Consider the following 19,047-nt stretch of genomic DNA (forward strand, 5'->3'; position numbering starts at 1 on the left):
CGGGGACGATGACGCTGAGGTGGGCATGTCACTCGTTTCCTTCGCTTCTCATCTTCCTCCGGCTCACTTTGCCTTATAACTATCACTCAGTGACGGCAGGACGCCCTGCGTGGTAGGGACTTGCACTTCTCTCTACTTCTTCCGATACCTTACATCCCTTTCTCCCGGTGTTGCTCAAACACTTTTGCACACCCAGGCACACTCAGGGTGAGACAGTTACTTCCCTTTTACTCCTTCTTTACCTCCTCTTATAGTTTCAGTGACGACGGAAATCGTGATTGTTGGACAACAAAGATTTTGCGCAGTGCATTTTCAAGCCCACAGAAACCTCACCAAATGTTGAGTGGCAGAGAAAAAAAAATTCCTCGACATTGCAATAAGGCCGCATGCCTTTCCTGAATTACGAAACTCACGTGGATACTTTACGTAACACGGTGCAGACGGTATTAAAGAAAGGAACAGCTGCGTGCCGGAGAAATGAAGTTTGAGCTGTTTCATATTGACTTTTTAAAGAGAGCAAAAGTTTCGTCTGATTTTAGCTAGTGCACTTGCAAGTTAAAAATTAAGTAATCACTTTTAAACCCGCGTAGATGGGCGCAAATGTTTCACAAGAAATTTGTAAGACCTCGAAAAATTCAAAGCGTGAAATTTTGTAAAGGTATCATGTTTTTTGGAAGCGCTTTGCTCTATCAACAAAACACGCGAAATTTAATATGTCCGCGGCCACACAGGTTGTCCTAGACATGCCCCGACCGGCAGCGCTGCTCCATTCTGGCGTTGATGCAACTGTAGCTGCAATCCTTGTGTAACTCTCAAATTTGGCGCTGACTGTGAAGAACGGCAGAGAAATCACGAAATAATACTTTATGCGCAAATACCTTACCGTTTAGGGTTTCTCTGGCGCTCTACAACTGCAAAATCAGAAATTGCTTCCATCTGTAACGGTTTCAAGATTCATTACTATTATCTAATTTATTACATTGACGCACTTATGTTAAGGATAGGTGAGCGTAAACAATGGCCGCAGCATCTAATAGTCATTAAGACCTCCGGCTAAAGTTACCTGGGACATCTCGTATTTTCTTTACACTCATGTTCTGCTGCGCTGGGAGTCGTGGATATTCATGCAATTTCGCAGTGGGGTTTACTCGCTCTCACATCCACGTCTATAAAAGAGAGTGTGAGGGGAAAGAGAGCGACCGCGTGCAATGATTATATATTACGAAAAGAGGTTATATAGCATCGGGAGTACCGAGAAAGCAACCGCAACTCAACCTTATTGCGCGACAATATACCTCCTCATACAAAGCCTCTAGAATCTATTTGTCCAGCTTGTTACCAGGCCTAGGCTGCTTACTTACTGACGGTGCCACGTTACGTGTGCTGATACTAAGCGCGCACTGAGCAATGCTATTATTTTGTATGTCCCTATGAGAGCTTCCCTCGATATTGCCACGTATCATTGCAGTGCGTGTTCATTCACGCTCAAGGCAGCAGGAAAGGGTCGTTATCACTTTTGTTCTTGGCGCGAGAAGCGACCAGACTAATCTCGATTGTTCGCAGCCATGAAAGGCTGCATCTAGGTTTTTCCAGATTACCGTAGATGATCTTGACCTGTTATCTGGAAGTTTCCTTGCCGGCTTTAAATTGAGCGATGCCGCGAGCGGCGGACATTCGTAGATCGACGATTGACGAGCACGCTTGTTGCTTACGCCGCCACCGAGTGATTCAGCGGGCGCAAGTCAGCCCTAATAAAGAGCTTCGTTTGCAAGTATTTCTGGTGTCTTCCTGACCGCTGGACTGCCGTCACTACAACGTGACATCTGGTGGAGGTGCTGGGTAGCCTCCCATGTTCCGGACACCCCCTACAAGTCGTGACGCCAGCCCTTTGAGTCATCTACCGCAGGACCTGAGTCCAGTCCACCGCGCAAGCCGACGCCTGCAAGGGGACGAACCTGAGTTCGGGATTCTGCCGGACCCTACCCGGAAGCGAAAGCCAGCAGCAACGTCTACCATGAGCTTGCCCCAGGCGATGACTCCAATCATACTTCAGCAGCCCCGGGTGCCACCAACCTTCGACGCTTCGCCTGGCGCCGACCCCGAAGAATGGCTAGAGCAGTTCAACCGTGTGGCTATCTTCAACAACTGGGACGATGCCACAAAACTTAGGTACGTGTTCTTCGCCTTGGAGGGACCAGTAAAAGTCTGGTTTGAGAATGAGGAAGCTAACCTCACGAACTGGGAAACCTTCAAGGAGCAGCTTCTAAAGACCTTCACGAACGTCGTGCGAAAGGAGAGAGCCCAGCAGCTGCTACAGTCTCGCATACAACACCCAAACGAGACCGTTGCAGTGTACACTGAGGAGATGAAGCGTCTCTTCCGGCGTGCCGACTCGAACATGAAGGAAGAAGAAAAGGTCAAGATGCTTATGCGAGGAGTTAAAGAACAACTCTTTGCCGGCCTCGTACGGAACCCACCGAAAACCGTGGCGGAATTCATAGAAGAGGCCTCCACGATGGAAAAAACTCTTGACGCCCGAGCCCGCCAATATGAGCGCCAGCAGCGCGTATTTTCAGCAAACTGCCTGGACGCCGCTAACAACGATAACCTGCGGGAGGTTATACGCCAAGTTGTACGAGAAGAGCTCCGACGATTGCTGCCAAATGGAACGCAGCCGCAGGTTACATCACTTACTGACGTAATCCGGGACGAAGTTCAACAGGCCTTGGGTGTGACGCCGACACCCACGCAGCCTCCCCAGCCCCCAGCCATGACTTACGCCGCAGCTGTGCGCCGTCCTGCACCTCGACGACGGGACCCAAGCCCCTATCGCCCTCAGCCAGCTGCGTTGGACCGCCGCCCACCCGCCCCAACCCGCCCGTTCTACGAGCGACGCGCGCAGCCGAGGAAATGCGACGAGTGGAGAACTCCCGACCAGCGCCGCCCACTATGCTTCCACTGTGGCGAAGCCGGTCACGTCCTCCGGCACTGCCCATACAGAAGACTGGGCATCCGAGGGTTCTCTTACGACGCTCCACGACCCCGACCCGGCCAGCGACCAGCCGAAATCGAGGAGTTTTTGCGTCGGGAAGAATACTCATCGCCGAGCCGCCTGTCACGTTCCCCGTCGCCATCGTCCCCGCGCTTTGTTTCTCCTAGCCGAGGTTATGCCGTGCGTGGACGCTCCCCCAGCCCCCGAAGGTTAAACTAAATAAAGCAGCCTCTGGAGGTGAGGTTGCTTCTAAGCGCAATGACAAAGATCCTCCATCGACGAGTACTCAAGACCATGCCTCAACTACGACGACAACACCGACGACGACAACACCGACGACGACAACACCGACGACGACAACACCGACGACGACAATATTTTTTCTTTAGCAGCTTCGTGATATGGAGCTGTCATAACCGCGAGCATATCGCGTTTCTTTTCAATGAGGAGTAGGAGGCAATATCAGCAGGTTTCGTATATGTGATCTTGCAACAACAAAAAAAAAAGAGGAATCAAGACTTCAGACATGGCATTGCGCGAAACACACATACACAAGACAGGTTACGGGACGAGCGCAAACTTACAACTGATTTTATTCAAAAAGCAAAGCACATATTTAAAGGAAGAAAATAGAATGCACTTTGAGCATGCGCAACGAAATTATACATCGTATAATTTTTAGAATGAGGAATCAAGAAGTGTCAAGAAAAGAAAGAGGAACGGTACCGCTGCTGACTCTTTGACAATGTTGCGCAATAAAGGTGTTCGAACCCTTTGCTTTTTGACTACGGCACTCAGTGTGGCCTTCCACCGGGCCCAGTTGAAGATGGCAACAGAGCCTGCCTAAAGGTACTCCAGAAATCTCTGTCGTCCTGTCGTAGAGATATAGACTCTTTTGTATGAACAGCATTTTCTGGCTAGTATTGCACCGCTACTGTCATGTAGCAGAGAATTAGTTGTATCATGAGTAAAGGAAACTTGTCGTGCCGACAGACACAGGTCCGATAAGAGAACTGGAGGCCGTGCAAGTGTTTAAAGAATTCTGACGCTACAATTTAAATTTCAGTTGTTACAACAGATTTATGTCAGAGAGAGACATGGAACAAAGGAAAGGCAAGGAGGTTAATCGGCATTGCCCTATTTCATGTCCTACACATTATGAAGCGAATGAAGGTAGAAAACAGGAGATAGAAGAAAAGTGGAGTTCTCTGAGTAAAATGAACGTGTTCACGGTCGTCGCTCAGTTAATAATAAGCTTATGCTTGCGCCATCTTGCGCCATACGCCGATTGTTGGCTCTCACACGGGCAACCCAGCAGCTGTGTTAATCCTCTCCCACGCTCATAATTAAACGATCGCGCACCACCTAAGTTTAATTCATTGGCGCTTTCCTTGTTGGGGCCCAGTTCGTTCCCATTGTTGGCACGCTTCTTTCGAAAGCTCACCTTAATTAGCAACTTCGGAGATACCACGCAATCAGGGAGTCGAGCTCATCCGGACAGCGGAGCCCAGGAAGCATGCGAGGCAGTGGGCTCAGTGCATTCAAAGATAGCCTCTAAATCCCCTACCTGCTTCGATTGCGTCACGGCCCGCTGCTCTCTGTCCGTACGCCTTTGTCCGTCCGTTTGTTTCAGGCCGATAGGGTGAGACAGCTATTCCTCATTAGGGAAAGGTCAGCCCTTTCTACCAGTAATAGCGCCACTCCAGTGCTCACTACGGTAGAGGTTTCCTCTTGCGACAATCCACAGACCTCGAATATACAAATGGAAATAGATTTTAATTTCATCTCAGTCTATAAAACGCCTATGGACCAGACGTAGCCGAAAGAAATGAATTTCCCCTCTCGGCTTGAGTCGATGGACTGTTGGACATTGTCTATGTACAGGAAACATATATGTGGGAAGGCAATATAATAACAAAATACAAATTGTGCAGTTGGGGTAGTTGGTATATATTTATGTTCAAAAGCGTCCGCACAATCTTGAAGGTTTTTTTACCTTCGGTAACAAGAGGTAGGCAGTGGAGTTACTAATGAAGAAAAAGGAGAATAAAACTTTGCTTGTCTTTGTGCCGTAGGATTTAGCAGTCACTTGTATTCGCCTGATTAAATCTAACTGACAGCTAAAAATGTAACACACCGCAACTTTAAGACATGTCACATTTTGTTAAGGCATTGCTTCAATTTTAGCTATTATGAATTACCAATTATCCCGATCAGCCGCGCTTGTAAAACTAATTGTTCTGCTTAAGTCTAAAAGACAGTTATCCGATACGGGGAGAAATTTCCCGTCAGCGATTCCCACAGTGAGATTATTCGATCCTGGGTCGTTGTACAAAATGTGCCAGGAGGAAGGTAGGAGAAGGAAACTCAGTGCAAAATCTATACGGGGTTGGCTATGCACACCGGGTGCTGCGCAGTATGTGAGTGGGGTAAAGCAACCGGAAACGTTGTCAAGACGGGGGGGGGGGGGGGGGGGGGGGGCTGCTAAAACATGCGGGATGAAGGCGATGGCGCTGTAAACAAGGTTTCAATTCGGGGAATCCAAGCCAGTGTCCGAATTTTAACCTCAGGGCGTTTTTATCTCCCCAACAAGTGTACTAGGTAATACAACCGTGCCTTAATTTGAAGAGCTGCTGCGCACTTTAAATTTTGCGCAAATGAAGAGGAGAAGGAAACGCAGGAAGGTTAACCGGAAGAATAAACCGGTTTGCTACTCTGCACATCGGAAGGAATGTGGGGATATACAGATCAAGGAGAAAAGGGAGCAACAGGAAAATGAAGTCAGTAAGCAAAGTCAGCAAGCGTGAGGTAAAATTACACACAGAACCTTGCCAAAGTAGTGATTCGCACTTTGCGACGCCAACGGAATCGTTAGCAGCGAGACAGTTTTGTGCAGCCGTCAAAAGTTCGGACAAATACACAGTCATGAGAACCGCTGTTCGTAGTAAGTAAAGAAAGTGCGTGCTTCTTTCTTTTGCTGAAGAAAGTCGATGGCCTGAAGTGATGCGGTTCGCCTGGTCTGCTTCCTTAAGAGTGCAAGAATTGCGCGAAAAGAATGTAATGGCGTTACATGAAGGACACTCATCGTTTTTGTATGAAAACATTGTACTAGCATCGAAGGAGTACATAGAATTATATTTAATTCAACGCCCTTTTCCACAAACAAATCTTTATATTTAGCTTAAAGCCTCATTTAGTTCTCGTATGGAGGTACGTTAATGGCTTCGGAGTAAACTAATAGTATTTTGAAGGGGCGTGGTAGGGGAGGAGTTCAGACTTTTTAGACGATTTCAGCATTTCTTGCTTTGGCCGTAAAATGCAGCGCACGAAAATCCAGAGCATCCGTAGTGGCTTACCTGCCATGTACTCGTAACTTAAGGACTTTTCAAATACAGTCCCAAGTCTTGTAGCGAGAGCTACATTGCCCGTATACTCGCCGTTTCGCTGTGACCGGTGGCCGCACCCCGTTGTCTAGCAACCGCCGCAGCTGGCAGCGCCGCTCACCGCGCCATCTGGCATGACGTCAGAGGAGGAGCCGGTGAAACCGCGTTGCAACAACAGAGGAGGAGCCCGCGTTGCATCGTATATATAGAAGGGGCGGCTCGATTGGATTCGTCGGCAGATTTGGAAAGTGAGTCGGAGAGACTGAAAGAAGCCAGGCTTCGTCGTCGGAACGAAACCAAGAGGAGGCAGCGAATTGAGGAGACGGAGAAAGAACGAGCCGCACGCCTTGAGAAACGTCGTGAGTGCGAAGTGGCCAGGCGAGTGGATTCAGACGAGGATCTGGTTCGTCGTCTAGTTCGTCATGTCGTGCCAGGGCCGAAGCCGCTACTGTGTCGGAGCCATTGAGACGGCTGCTTGCTACTTCACCGACCATCGGGCCGCCTTGTGGCAATTGAGAAACAACAACATGAAGACTTTGAAAATAAATGCGATACCATTAAAAAATGTCTAGTCTTTAATGTAACCATAACTGAACGATCGGTAACAACAAAACCTAGACATTGAGACGTACCAAGCTAAACGATAAAGATGTAACCGTAGAGATAACCAAGCTAAACAATAGGATGAAAAACATCTCGCTATGCACATCCAGGCATAATTGAGTTAAGCCACAGCCAATTTTATTTCAGAACAAAGAAGTCGTAACAACGATGTCATCAGGATTAGCTTACTGCGTTCGCATAATGCCGGCACAGAAAGTTAGGAGTCGGTTTTTTTCTTTGTCTCTTAACTAAGTTATTTGTTGGCACTTTGTTATGATTGATTGTATTGTTAATTATAACCACCATACGCTGTTTAACGCCCATGGTTCCTGACGGTAATGTAATAAATAATGAAATGAATGTCACCGGTAATGCAGAAAAAGAGAATTCTGCAGCAGTTCATCAACTTTTTGTTGTAAGAGACCTAACGCGCGGTCCTGTCGCTATAGTAAAAACTGAAGGTAATAATAAATACTGTAGCGTTTGCATGATCAGGGTATTATTTATTTACAAGTAGAGAAATTCCCAGTAAACCCGGCCGAGTGCTGTAACTTGTTATTGGACTTTGTGTCTCGCATTCACTACTTAGCTTCCTTAAACAGATTTTTTGCCAGTCTCCAACCGCAGTAAAAACACGTGCTATTGTAAAAGATTACATATGACACAGATTTTACTTTTTATTGCGCTTCTGTCCCATATATCGTAGTTCCAATGATATTTTATAGCAAGAAGTAGACTCTTATGCACCTAAATGTGCTTAATAGCAGCGAAGACGGGCTTAATTTTTTACATCCAGCCTCTCATTTCCCTAAAATGGCGCGGGGTAAACGTATGAACATTTGCGGGCATAATTTAAAAAAGGGAGCAGGAAATAGATGAAAGTCGCACTGTTGAGTAACTGTGGATGCGGGTGTGGGAGAGTTTAGAAAATCTGGGTGGGGAATTTCTGCCATGATTGTGCAACTACACTAGCATTAGCGCCACTGGCATGCTCCAGAGAATGTCATTTGCTGAGAGGATCGTAACAGGCGGGTGCACTAGCCCCAGACGGGGGGTAGTTGTAGGGTAGTCGTGTCACGCACGGCGAGACGCGTGGTCGCTCAGTGCATATGAGGCGCGCGGACGGCGTGACAGCTACGAAAGGGAGGGGTGTACGGTACAGTAGGGGTGTGGGGTAGCCGTGTGCCATGCCATGTGCGGTACAAGTTGATCGCAATACTGATAGTAAGGTGAGGCCAACAGTTAAAGGCCTGTTCCTGCACAACTGCTGTATAACCCCAACACTGTTACCGCGTGGCAATGGTTGTGTTGGAAGAACCAGGCGCAGTAGACAGTAGTGGGGAGTGCGACGGGCGGTGTGCACGGACGTTGTCGCCGCCGCAGACGACGACATGATCTCGCAGTATGACCGCTATACAGCTGTCACTTAAAAAAAAAAAAGAACTTCAGTCCAAAGTTCTGTCTGATAAAAAATCGTTTGGAATGTACGTACAGAGTGAAGGCTTTTGAACCAATCTTTATCATTTCTCGAATCCCTTTGATTATAGATGTTCGATAGTACGAAGTGGACAGCGCGGTGTTACGTACTTTCGGGTCAAGCTGAAACCCAAGCAGAACATTTGCTAGAAGTGTGCAGACACCTTTAGGTGCACTGGACCCTTGGGAGGGTCCAAAACGGGTAGCATTGTATTGACGGCATGCAGAAAGAGTTTCTTCCTCGCCACCGGTGTTTCACAAGCACCTCTTCAGCACTGACGCAGTGCACTTTGCGGCTATAAACCTGGCAGAGCAGTTGTGGTTACAGGCAGCTTGCGTCAGCAAATTTATTGCTGTTCGCACATCAGAGCACTGAGATCCCGTCTGGTGATCAATGCTAGCATGATATCCTAAACGTAGGGCAGCCAAGTCAGCTTCAAATATCGGAGCCTTCCATCTTGCGAACAGTTTTGAAAAACTTAGCCCTAGGCTTAGCTTGCGCCGACCGTTACGTCTGCTAATGAGACTGGGTATGATTTCCTCCTTATGCTGGGCACGGCATCACGTTTCGCTCTTCAACTATGTGCCCTTTCTCGCTGTGCTTGCTTCCTTTTCGGGATTTCGGTAAACCTTAAAAAAAGTTTAAGGCCTCCCTGTTTTCTTCCATACGCTTTTGTTCTCACCTTCTCCCCATTTGGGCAAAGCCTGTTGCTTCCTCTCTGTCCTCCCTCAGCCAAGAACCGCTCTCCTCTTGTATCTTATCTTTCTCGATAAAACCATACTTCTGGCTATGTAATAGAAACAATGCTGTAGCGTAATGGTACCAAAAAGGCGCATTTTTCTTGATTTATTTCTGCGGAGAGTGGTACAAAGGCAAGGGTGTCCGCAGAACTTTTTCCAGGGGGGTGCACCCGATGGCCGGGCATGGGGGAGGCGGGAGGTTAGCAACAAAAACTGCGCACATGAAACAAAAATTAGAAGCAGCAAATTAGTGCTGGGCTTGGAGAACAAACATTAGAATTTATTAGCGAACAAGGAATTGAACTCAATAAGCAAAATCCGATAGCTTAATATCACCTAAGCGTGCTAATCAAGTGTGTAGTTGTTTTCTAGTAGTGCATGCATAATATCTTGTAATTCTGTAATTGTAATATCTGTAATTGTAATTGTAATATCTGTAATTCCAGGCCTCCCCCCCCTTGCCCCCCCCCCCCCCCCCCGCCCCTTTCGGACGCCCATGTACAAATGTAAGGGGTGTGAAAGGGGAGGAGGGATTCAAATCATCCTGACTTACAGTACGAAGGCTACTGCAGCTGGTTCATCGATGAAAGTTAACTGAACCTTGTGTATTTGCTGCTTGGAGAAAAGTGAAAACAATACAAAACAAATAAGGACCAAGGATATGGAAAAGATTCTTTCCCTACTTAAATACTGTCAGTAAGAGTCGTTCATAATTACACCAACGTGACCTGCCGCAATTACGAGCGCATTCTCCGACCCCTAAAGCCTTCAACCACTCGTTCACCAGTTGTGAAAGCCATAATTACTTGAGTGGAAGTGAACCACACAAGAGTAATAACTCATAATTATACGTCAAGGACGGTTCGCCATCGTGCATGCCGCGTTAATGGATTCCCCGTCTAGCCGTTGCAAACAAATATACTTCGGGTGCTAATTTTCGAGAGGACAGCAAGGAAGGCATGTGTCGTTTCGCCAGGCAGATTGAGCTAGCAGCTTGGTAAGCTCGCTCAAGAACCAAAGGAACGAAACTGCGCTCGCTCCCTTAGACATTAAATCCACGCGCGCTACATCTAAGCGCAGAGAACGATAGTTCCACTTCGCTGAGATAAGTAAGTGCCGACAGCGTGGCAGCGAGAAGATTAGGTTAAACGAGTGGTCCTCGGAAGCTTTTAACGCGCGCTCGGAGATGCAGGAGTTGGTCGGCTGCCTTTAAGTGCGCGTCTGAGGGGATCAGGCCGCCGCACCGCTGCAAATGGCCGTGGACGAGAAACAACATGTTGCTGGGGCTGAGGAAAGGCGCGATCGATGTGGCTTAAGGGTGCTTTGCGCTGCCGATCACGTGCTTCGTTTTAGCCTGGCGGCGCCGTTAGCAGAGCGGACATCAAATGGAGGAGCCGCGGCGAGACAAGTCGCTATTTGGGAGAAGCGAGAAGACCCAGGTGAATTATCCAGCTGCCGAGACATGCTCTCTAGGCGTCCTGACAATTTTAAACCACTTCAGAAGTTTCTTTCAAGGTCAGAGGGACTGGAGCCTCAGGTCGTAACGACTTTAGTAAAACGTTAGCTGGCTCGTCGTCGGCGTAGTAAAGAAACTCGTCCCCTAACTCTAAATGTTGGGACGGATGAAAAACCAAGAGTGACAGAGGGAGGAAAAGAAAGATGTAAAGGTTGATTTACTTTAAATGGACGGCCCTTGAAGCTTAATTCCGAATTTCGTTTTCTTTTTATTTTCAGTGTATGAATCAGGAGTTCACTGACTGCAGTAGTGGCTCTCTTTACCGGTAGTACGTAGTAGGTCTTGGATACGTGGATGGATGCTTCAACCGCGCTTTGTGAAATTTACGCTCTTTACGCCACTTCACTGGTTCATCTTACTCGCCGCCAGTACAGCGCACTTGAGCAGCAAGTATTCGTTTAGTTAACAATGCTTTTCGCTTCATGTGATATGCCATTTAACCGCGAGTACTCTAACGTAGGCAACGCAGGCTAATAGCAATAGCTTGGTTAGCAGGTTAACGCAGTGGAATGGAATATGCTGGCGCACTTTGGTAGCAATATATGAAAGACTCCATCATGTAAATTGGTTAGCTATGCCGAGTGTCTCAGTTAAAATAACAAAGATTTAAAAGAGAAAAACGGAACCCCCTAGCCGAGCGTAACCAGCTCACTGCTGCTGAGATAAGCTTAGGCAAGGCTTTTTTTTTTGTTCTCCAAAGTTAATTAGCAAAGACTGATTAGTTGTCTCTTTAGTAACTGGCTTCAGGAATAAAGAGTCAATTCAGAAGTTGTAGACCGTCCGTCTTGAATAACAGCTGGCTGAAATGTTTACAGTAGAATACCATTCAAGCAAACTTTCCAAATCCAAATCCACTTTATTTCCAACCTACAAGTTGGGGGTCCCCCAGGCAAAAAGCTGTCACAGACAGCTTGACTGGACCCTGGGGGCCTACAGGCAGCATCACGCAGTGGACCTCACAGCACAATAAAAATGAATATTAACATGAAGCTTGTACCCAGATCAAATGCAGTGCTTACATTTCCTAAAGGATTGCACACACAACAGATATCAAAATGAATATGAACATGAAACTTATACAAACAGCTGAAGAGGTATACAATAATATTTCAATATAATATATTAGATTTCATTACGTTTAAAAAGAAACAAACCAATACATGCTAGCACATTATGACGCAAACAAAAGTTAATCGATCAAGAACCAATCAGTTGTCCGCCGGTCGAGTAGTAGTGTCAGTTCTTATTGATCAGTGTCATTTATTTGGATTGCAGTAATATTCATTGCCTCATAAGAAAATTTGTTAATTCGTATCTAAATGAGCTAAGCGGGCAGTAAAATCAATGTGGGTTTTAAGTTTATTATAAAGTGAAGGTATGCGAAAGTCAAGTGTGGACCGGCCATAATTCGTTCGTGTACGCGGCACTGGTTTTCGTTCCGTACGTAAGCTGTAAGAATGCAAGGAAAGGTGTGCATCGTTTGGAAGTTTATGCTTATGCATATACAGAGACAGTTTGCAGCCATAAAATTTAGCTGCTTTATGCATATTATCTTTAGTAAACTAGGAATCAGTAGATAGCTGGCTAGGGTTTCCATAACAGTTATCAAGAATTCATAACATCTTTTTTTCTAGTCACTCCAGTTTATTGTAATTATGGATATTTGTTCCTCCCCAAACTAAGATGCAATATGAAAGACGGGAGTAGAAGTTAGGAAAATATATTGCTTTTTTGAGCCTCACTGGAAGTAGTTCTCTATGCTTATAGAGACAGCCAACTGTTTTACTTAGTTCTATCACCAGCGTGCTAACATGCGTGTTCCACGACAAGTTTTCTTCGAACCATACACCTAAAAATTTTTCTGATGTCATGCGCTGCAAAGTTGTATCTTGAAAATTTAGGACTAGCTCAGTGTCACAGGCTTTGTTATGTGGCTTAAAAATAATATACTTAGTCTTTTTAACGTTCAAGGTTAATCTGTTTACTGGTTAATCTGGTTAACTTATTCACCTGCCTCAAAAAAAACCCCATGGAATACAGAAGCTACCAAGTCACAGCTGCAGGCACATGTCTCTCGCCTAGTGCACACAAAAAGCCCCATGGAGGACAGCGCTCCAGAGAAATGTGGATTTTGTCTTCAGAGGTGTGCCTTGTGACGGTGAAATACCAGCGCTCTGCCGGGCTGGCTTTTGCATTATGCGGGCATTCTTTTAAGGCTGGTGAAAAAAAAAAGCTTAGTATATGGTGCATTGGTGCAAACATCTCAACCGGCTCTTTCTCACGGCGATCTACAACTTCCACATTGACACTTTATTCCTGACACCAATACTTAAAAAGTTAGCGAACCGTTTTTTACTAACAAATTAATTTTTCAGTACTAAAAAAATTGGAGAGGACACTTAAGGTCCTTTCAAGGGTATGACGCGGGAGCATAGTCGGTTAATTCACATATATGCAGAAGGTCATTGTTTACTTTACATTAATAGATCCCTGGGAGTCCTCGTACCCCTCCTGGTGCAGTGGTGAAGCTGTTAAGAGTTGTGCCATTACCCTGCAATGGCAGGTGCTTCCAGCGATGGGCCTTGTGCAAGCCAGGTTGCTCTTCCAGAGCGACCAATCATAAAGTGAACTGCCACCTGCCACGGTGGGCAGTTTGCTGTCTATCCCGTGGGCAGGTTGCGGTGACGTTGCAAGGTCACGTGATCTAGGTGGCCCAGCTGCCTCCTATGTTGCTCTCTGGGGACCCCTGCCAGAGCCACGCCAGTGATTTTTTCCTCACAGAGCCGACCCGGACAACGCCGACACCGGATTTTCTGGTGAACGAGGCCTTTAACGCTATCATGTTAAAATACTGCTGACTAGACCATGCGATCTTCAACACCACTACACTGATTTCAGTTGCCTAGAACACTACTTCTGTTCGACATTCTTGGTTACTTTTAGCTGGGACACCGTGTGTAGGTCACTCCTCAGGCAGCACCAAATAAAAGAAATTGAGAAGCTGGCGCAGCTTCCCCGTAAAGTGTAGGGCGCGAAAGACAACGACCCATGTCCTCAAGTGGAAATGATCGATGTCTGCAGAGGTCCTAGAAACACGCCGATAGGTAAGAGATAAAAGGAGCCGCGCACCTTCTACAAATGCGGCTAATTTGTGTGTAATTTGCGAACGCATAATCTCACCGCTGTAATTTTAAAGCACCCTGCCTTTGAACACTCTACAAATAAACTTGTATCATTTTGACAAGACCCATATTTCTCACAGATGAAGGGCCGTGAGGTGGTTCGAAAACCAATTCTACAGCTGCTTAAAGCACGATGCCCACGTCGAAATATGAACCCCGCCAGTGGCCCAAGTAGGAGAACCTCGACACGTGGAGGCAATGTGCGCTGCGATTAGTAATGATTGTTTGCACCCTATTCTGACCTCACAGCAGAACGTCTGCGCTGCATCTCTCGTGTACGGCACAGACTAGAGGGCACCGGCATGTAGGTGGCGAGCGTGACTCACGTTGGGCTGTCCCGGCTTGCGGGTCGATTCTTCTCGCTCGAGAAGAAGCTCGACAGCCTCCACGTACTCCTCGCTGATGGCGTGCAGCAGGGCGTCGCGCGTGTCCACGTTGTGCAGCAGCAGAAGCTCGATCATCTCCAGGTTCTCGTTGTCGATGGCCATGAGCAGCGCTGACCGTCCCAGCGGGTCGGTGCAGTTGCAGTTCAGCGTGCTCAGGCCAGCATCGGCGCTCTCCAGGTACCTGCGCAGCCATCATCGGAAGAAGCTGGTCGGCACGTACAGGCACGAACAGTATAAATGAACGCTTATTTCGGACTAAGGTTTATTTCCAGATCTTCGGCGACCTTGATACAGCACCCTCCTTCTAGAGAAATGCACACATACACACGAACGAGAAGGATGAAACCAAGCTCTCATTCCTACTTGCTGAGTAACTGTAGGAAATACATGCTTCCTTTCGTGTTCCTTCGACCTATACACTGCACGTGCACAGACTTTTCAGCATGTGGGACACGCTTGGAACAGCTTCGCGAAGCCGGCCCGGAAAGAACCTGCAGAGATAGCGGTGTGTAGTTCAACGATACGAGAAATGGGAGAGCTAGATATGGGCCGACTTTCTGCAGAGGTGTTTGTCTCAGTCAGCCCTTTAACAAAGTAGCCTCTTTGTCGAAACGTCGGTAATGGGCTGAGTCACAATTATCCTTGTTCATTTCTAGTCCCGGATACAGTATGATACATCCAATTCTCACTGCCGCTCAGGAGGAACAGTAGTGGCTTAGAGGGTCGTCTATGATCCCAGTCTTGCACATCATTTCGCTTATCCTAAACTCGATTACGCTCGGTCACCCTCCTTTCCTCTGGGCCTGCGCTATGAAGGCACTTAGCATCACCATTTTCAAGTCAGTCCTGGTTGCTTATAGGGCTCGTGGTCTGCAGCACCTACCTCCGTGCCGTGGCGAGGTCTCCCCTCTCGACGGCCAGGAGGAACTTCTTCTCGTCCAGCGTGAGCTGGCCCTCGGGCTTGGCTTCGCCTCCGTCGCCAACGGGGTGCGGCAGCTGCTGTGCGGTGGGTTCCGGAGGCTCTTCGTCGGTCGCGTCGCCAAAGAAGCGAGCGGCCGCCCCGAGCGGCGAGCAGTTGCCCCGGTCGCAGCATAGCCCGCCGCCTTCGCCGGCCTCCAGGTCCATGCCGCCGCCACTCAGCGGCGCCGCTCACCGGCGGGGCACTGCCGAGGAGCTGCAGAGGGGGCAGAACGGCACATTACACTACCCAATCCATCCACCCTGAGCAATTTGGGGAGAATGTCGGCGGTCCATGATAGCCCCAGCCTAACTTCTTAAAGGTGCACTGAAGAGGAATTTGAACTCGTCTTTTTGCCGCGGGAACTCGATCCACACGTTCCGAGCATTCTTAGAAACTGCGACTTATTGCCCTGTGTTGCCGATTTCTCTAATTAAATCGAAGTAATGTCCGGATCCCGCCTTTATTTTTTGAATTCTCCCCGTACGGTGGGCGGAGTCGACCAACGCGTGGAGTGCCTTTCAGCCAGCGCCGTGGAGGCTTTGTTTTCGCTTTATTTTGTTTTTTTAGGTTTCCGTGAATAAATAGTGTCATTCGCAGTTTATATAGCCACAAAATAAGACCGCAGAAATAAAAAATACGCGCGGACTATTTGCTTCTACGGACTACTACGTATTACTCCGCCGATGGCAGAGCGGCAAGCCGCCACGGGACTGGGTGAAAGACACTCCACGCGTTGGTCGACTCCGTCCACCGTACGGGGGACAATTAAAAAAAAAGAGGCGGGAGCCGGACGTTAATTCGATTTAATTAGGGAAACCGGCCACACAGGGCTATAAATCGAAGTTCCTAGGAATGCTCGGAACGTGTAGATTGAGTACCCGCGGCAAAAAGACGAGTTCAGATTCCTCTTCAGTGCACCTTTAAGTAGAAGTCATAAGAAGTGGTGAGGTTTGCCTAACAGTTCACCCATTTCGGAAGATCACCTGGTTGTTCTAAACGAGGTCAAAGGAAACTATTTTCCTCGTCTGACCAGGAGCAGGAGTGCTAAATCTCATAGGACGCCGAGAAAAACACGACCTGCTTACGACTTCACGTGGCTACTGTGGATTTTGTCTGGTGAGACAAAACACCCTCTCAGATGTGCCTGTGTCCTTTTTTGTTGAACGACACCCAGCTCATCTCCCACGCCGGTCTTGGACGACGAGCAGCTTCAGTTTACGCCGTTCGAAAGAATGCGTACCCTGTCCATCCATTAGGCATGAAGAAGGTGTGCGTCTAGTTCAAAGCCTTCTGTTTAACATTTTGGGCACACGTGGCACTCACATCTGGGAGCATGGTATTACTCCCTATACAGCTAAAAAAAGAATTAGTTGCATTCAGCCGACGACAGCTAACACAGCCACAAGTAAGCGGAACATTCATAATTGGCATAAACCCAGTAACACGTCGACAAGCGCATGTGCAGTTGATTACGCCTGTCATGGACACACGAGCAACGCGTGGAGCCTGTGCTATATCAGACAAGCACAATTAACAGAGGAACACGCTTCAATGATACGTGTGTTTCACCTGCGTGTGGGGCTGCGACAACGCTATCATGGAGAAGCCTTATGAGTGACTGTCGCATGCACAGCCTTAGTCAATAGTTGAAAGCGAAGGGGCTTGATTCAAAGCAATGTAATGGGGCTTTTGCAACATTCCTAGAGTTCCCGCCCTTTGGAAGGGCAGGCGCTGGTATCTTCTTACCTAGGGGATTTGTAACGCTGGGTATACGCTCCGAGCCGAGTGGTGTGGTTTAGAACCGAACTCCCTGCACTCAAAACGTTTGACAAAGGTGGTACAGCTATGAATCGCTGAACCATGACCTCTCTGTAACCTCATGAAATTAATACCAATAACAGCGGGCCGGCAAGATGAATTATAATGATGCCAAAGGTGTTCACATATTAACACATATCGTTCCACAGTGTTGTATTATCAAAGCTCGCCGGTGACGGACCACTGACATTCCGCTTTTCTTGTGAACCCCTTAGGAAAAGAGAGCGCTCATTAACGACCACTCCGCACTCCAGAAAAAAGCAATTAGAGATTCACTGCCCTTTCTGAGGAGGTGCATCCTCGCTTACTGTGGCCATACTCTTCAAGCTGTATACTAGCAGTAGTATGAATGCGCTACGGCGGTTATTATGCAATGGAAAGGTGAAACATTGGTGCCGTCAGCGCAGAAGCGTACTGCATAACGGGTATCTGGTGTATAAATTTTGGGCATTTTTTGCCAGTATTGGTGGAGAGAAGTTACTCGGGTAAAATGATGTGTGCATGCACGATGACATAGCTTTCGCAGTGTATCTTAACTGGAAGACTGCCTTGTACTACTCGTTAATGAGACGGTTGTGCAGGTGAGCACTGGTCATAAGGACTGTGTGAATTGGACTGCGTGCGCTCTCTACATTGTACCAATTTGGGTGCTGTGATCTACTTATCCACGCCGATTTAGGAGTTGAGCTTTCGCGCGGGATACAAACGCTGTGGCCACTTGTTAGCCCGGAGAATGCGAACAGTCTGAAAGATTTTCTTGCGCACATATTTAGGGCATGCACTCCGGAATTATTTTTCCCTGTTCAGGACAGACAGGCAGACACTGTGCGCTTTGTGGTTTCACACTTCTTGTTTAATACTGTAATTATAATAAGTATGATGGTAATAGATGCTCGCATGAGCAGCTTGTTAAATTTGCTGTCGACATGACTACTTGATGCATACGAAGGAAGCCAACATCCTCAAACAAAGGAGCATAGGGGATTGTTTTTATATTTTTTTTTGTATTTACCTGCATTTATGCGCTGTGTTACTGTATCAACCCCCCCCCCCCACTGTAATGCCAAATGGCGCTGTGGGTAAAAGATAAATAAATAAAAATATTTTATATACACTGAGCAGATAAGGAAAGGGGAAAGAGGGGCTCGTTATGACATACATGAAGCCAACAGTCACCGGTACCAAGAAGCATAGGGATGTTTTTTCTTTAATTTGTGTTAAAGATAATTCATTATAAAGCAGAAGAAAAAGTTTGTGGTGTTGATACAGCTAGTCAGCGTAGGCTAGCACCGATAAGTAAACTAAGATATCGATTCTTACCGATACCCTGAACGACATTAAAAGTTAACTGTCTTCCGCTATCTTACTTCCCGGGTTTCATGAAAATTTAATCAGTCTTAGAGTAGCATGTGCAAAAAGTGAGGCGCCTTTCATGCTCGCTCTTTCGGTATGTGCAACAAAATAACATTTATAGCTGTCGAAATTCCCGTGGAATCTTTTTTCGCGAATGAAATATTTCGAAAATCTCTGACCCAGATTTTTTTTAGGTATCGCCGGATGTGGAGAGACAGCGCGTTACATTTATTACAGCTCGATCCCGGAAGGAAGCGAGGAGTTGACAAGGGACGTGACGCTGCCACTCCGAATTGAGTAGAACGACGGCAACTGACGGTCAATCCTCGCAAGTGTTTCTTTTGTGCGGAGAACGACGTGCCTCGGGCGGTGTCATGTCATGAGCCGACACGAGAGCGCTCAACCGAGCTGCGATGTAAGTGACAACACGGTTTCCAAGTTGTTACGACGTAGCAAAGAAGCCGGGCTCTGCCAAGACGCTGAGTGTGATCGACTGCACGCGACTGTGAGAGATGAAAATTCGGATTCAATTTACTTCTGCGCTACACGTACATGAAACGCCACAATTTGCTTAACTATTTATGTCCTTCATTTCTGCGCAGCTTTCTGAAAATCTAAATCAAATATTGAAAGGCA

General features: G+C 47.3%; 1 protein-coding gene across 1 annotated transcript in view; it reads right to left on the minus strand.

The window, feature by feature from the left end:
• Positions 1-19,047, minus strand: part of LOC149371446 (transient receptor potential-gamma protein-like) — a 61,608-nt gene that overhangs the window by 31,737 nt on the left and 10,824 nt on the right. The window contains exons 2-3 of the mRNA XM_089565679.1: positions 15,163-15,453; positions 14,220-14,460 (exon numbers count right to left, since the gene is read on the minus strand). Coding sequence (XP_089421805.1) covers positions 14,220-14,460; positions 15,163-15,404 — 483 coding nt within the window. The 5' untranslated portion in view covers positions 15,405-15,453. The remainder of the gene's footprint in view (positions 1-14,219; positions 14,461-15,162; positions 15,454-19,047) is intronic.

The sequence above is a fragment of the Amblyomma mixtum genome, chromosome 1 (genome assembly GCF_055824585.1).
Source record: "Amblyomma mixtum isolate Tamu chromosome 1, ASM5582458v1, whole genome shotgun sequence".
Classification (NCBI taxonomy): Eukaryota; Metazoa; Arthropoda; class Arachnida; order Ixodida; family Ixodidae; genus Amblyomma; species Amblyomma mixtum.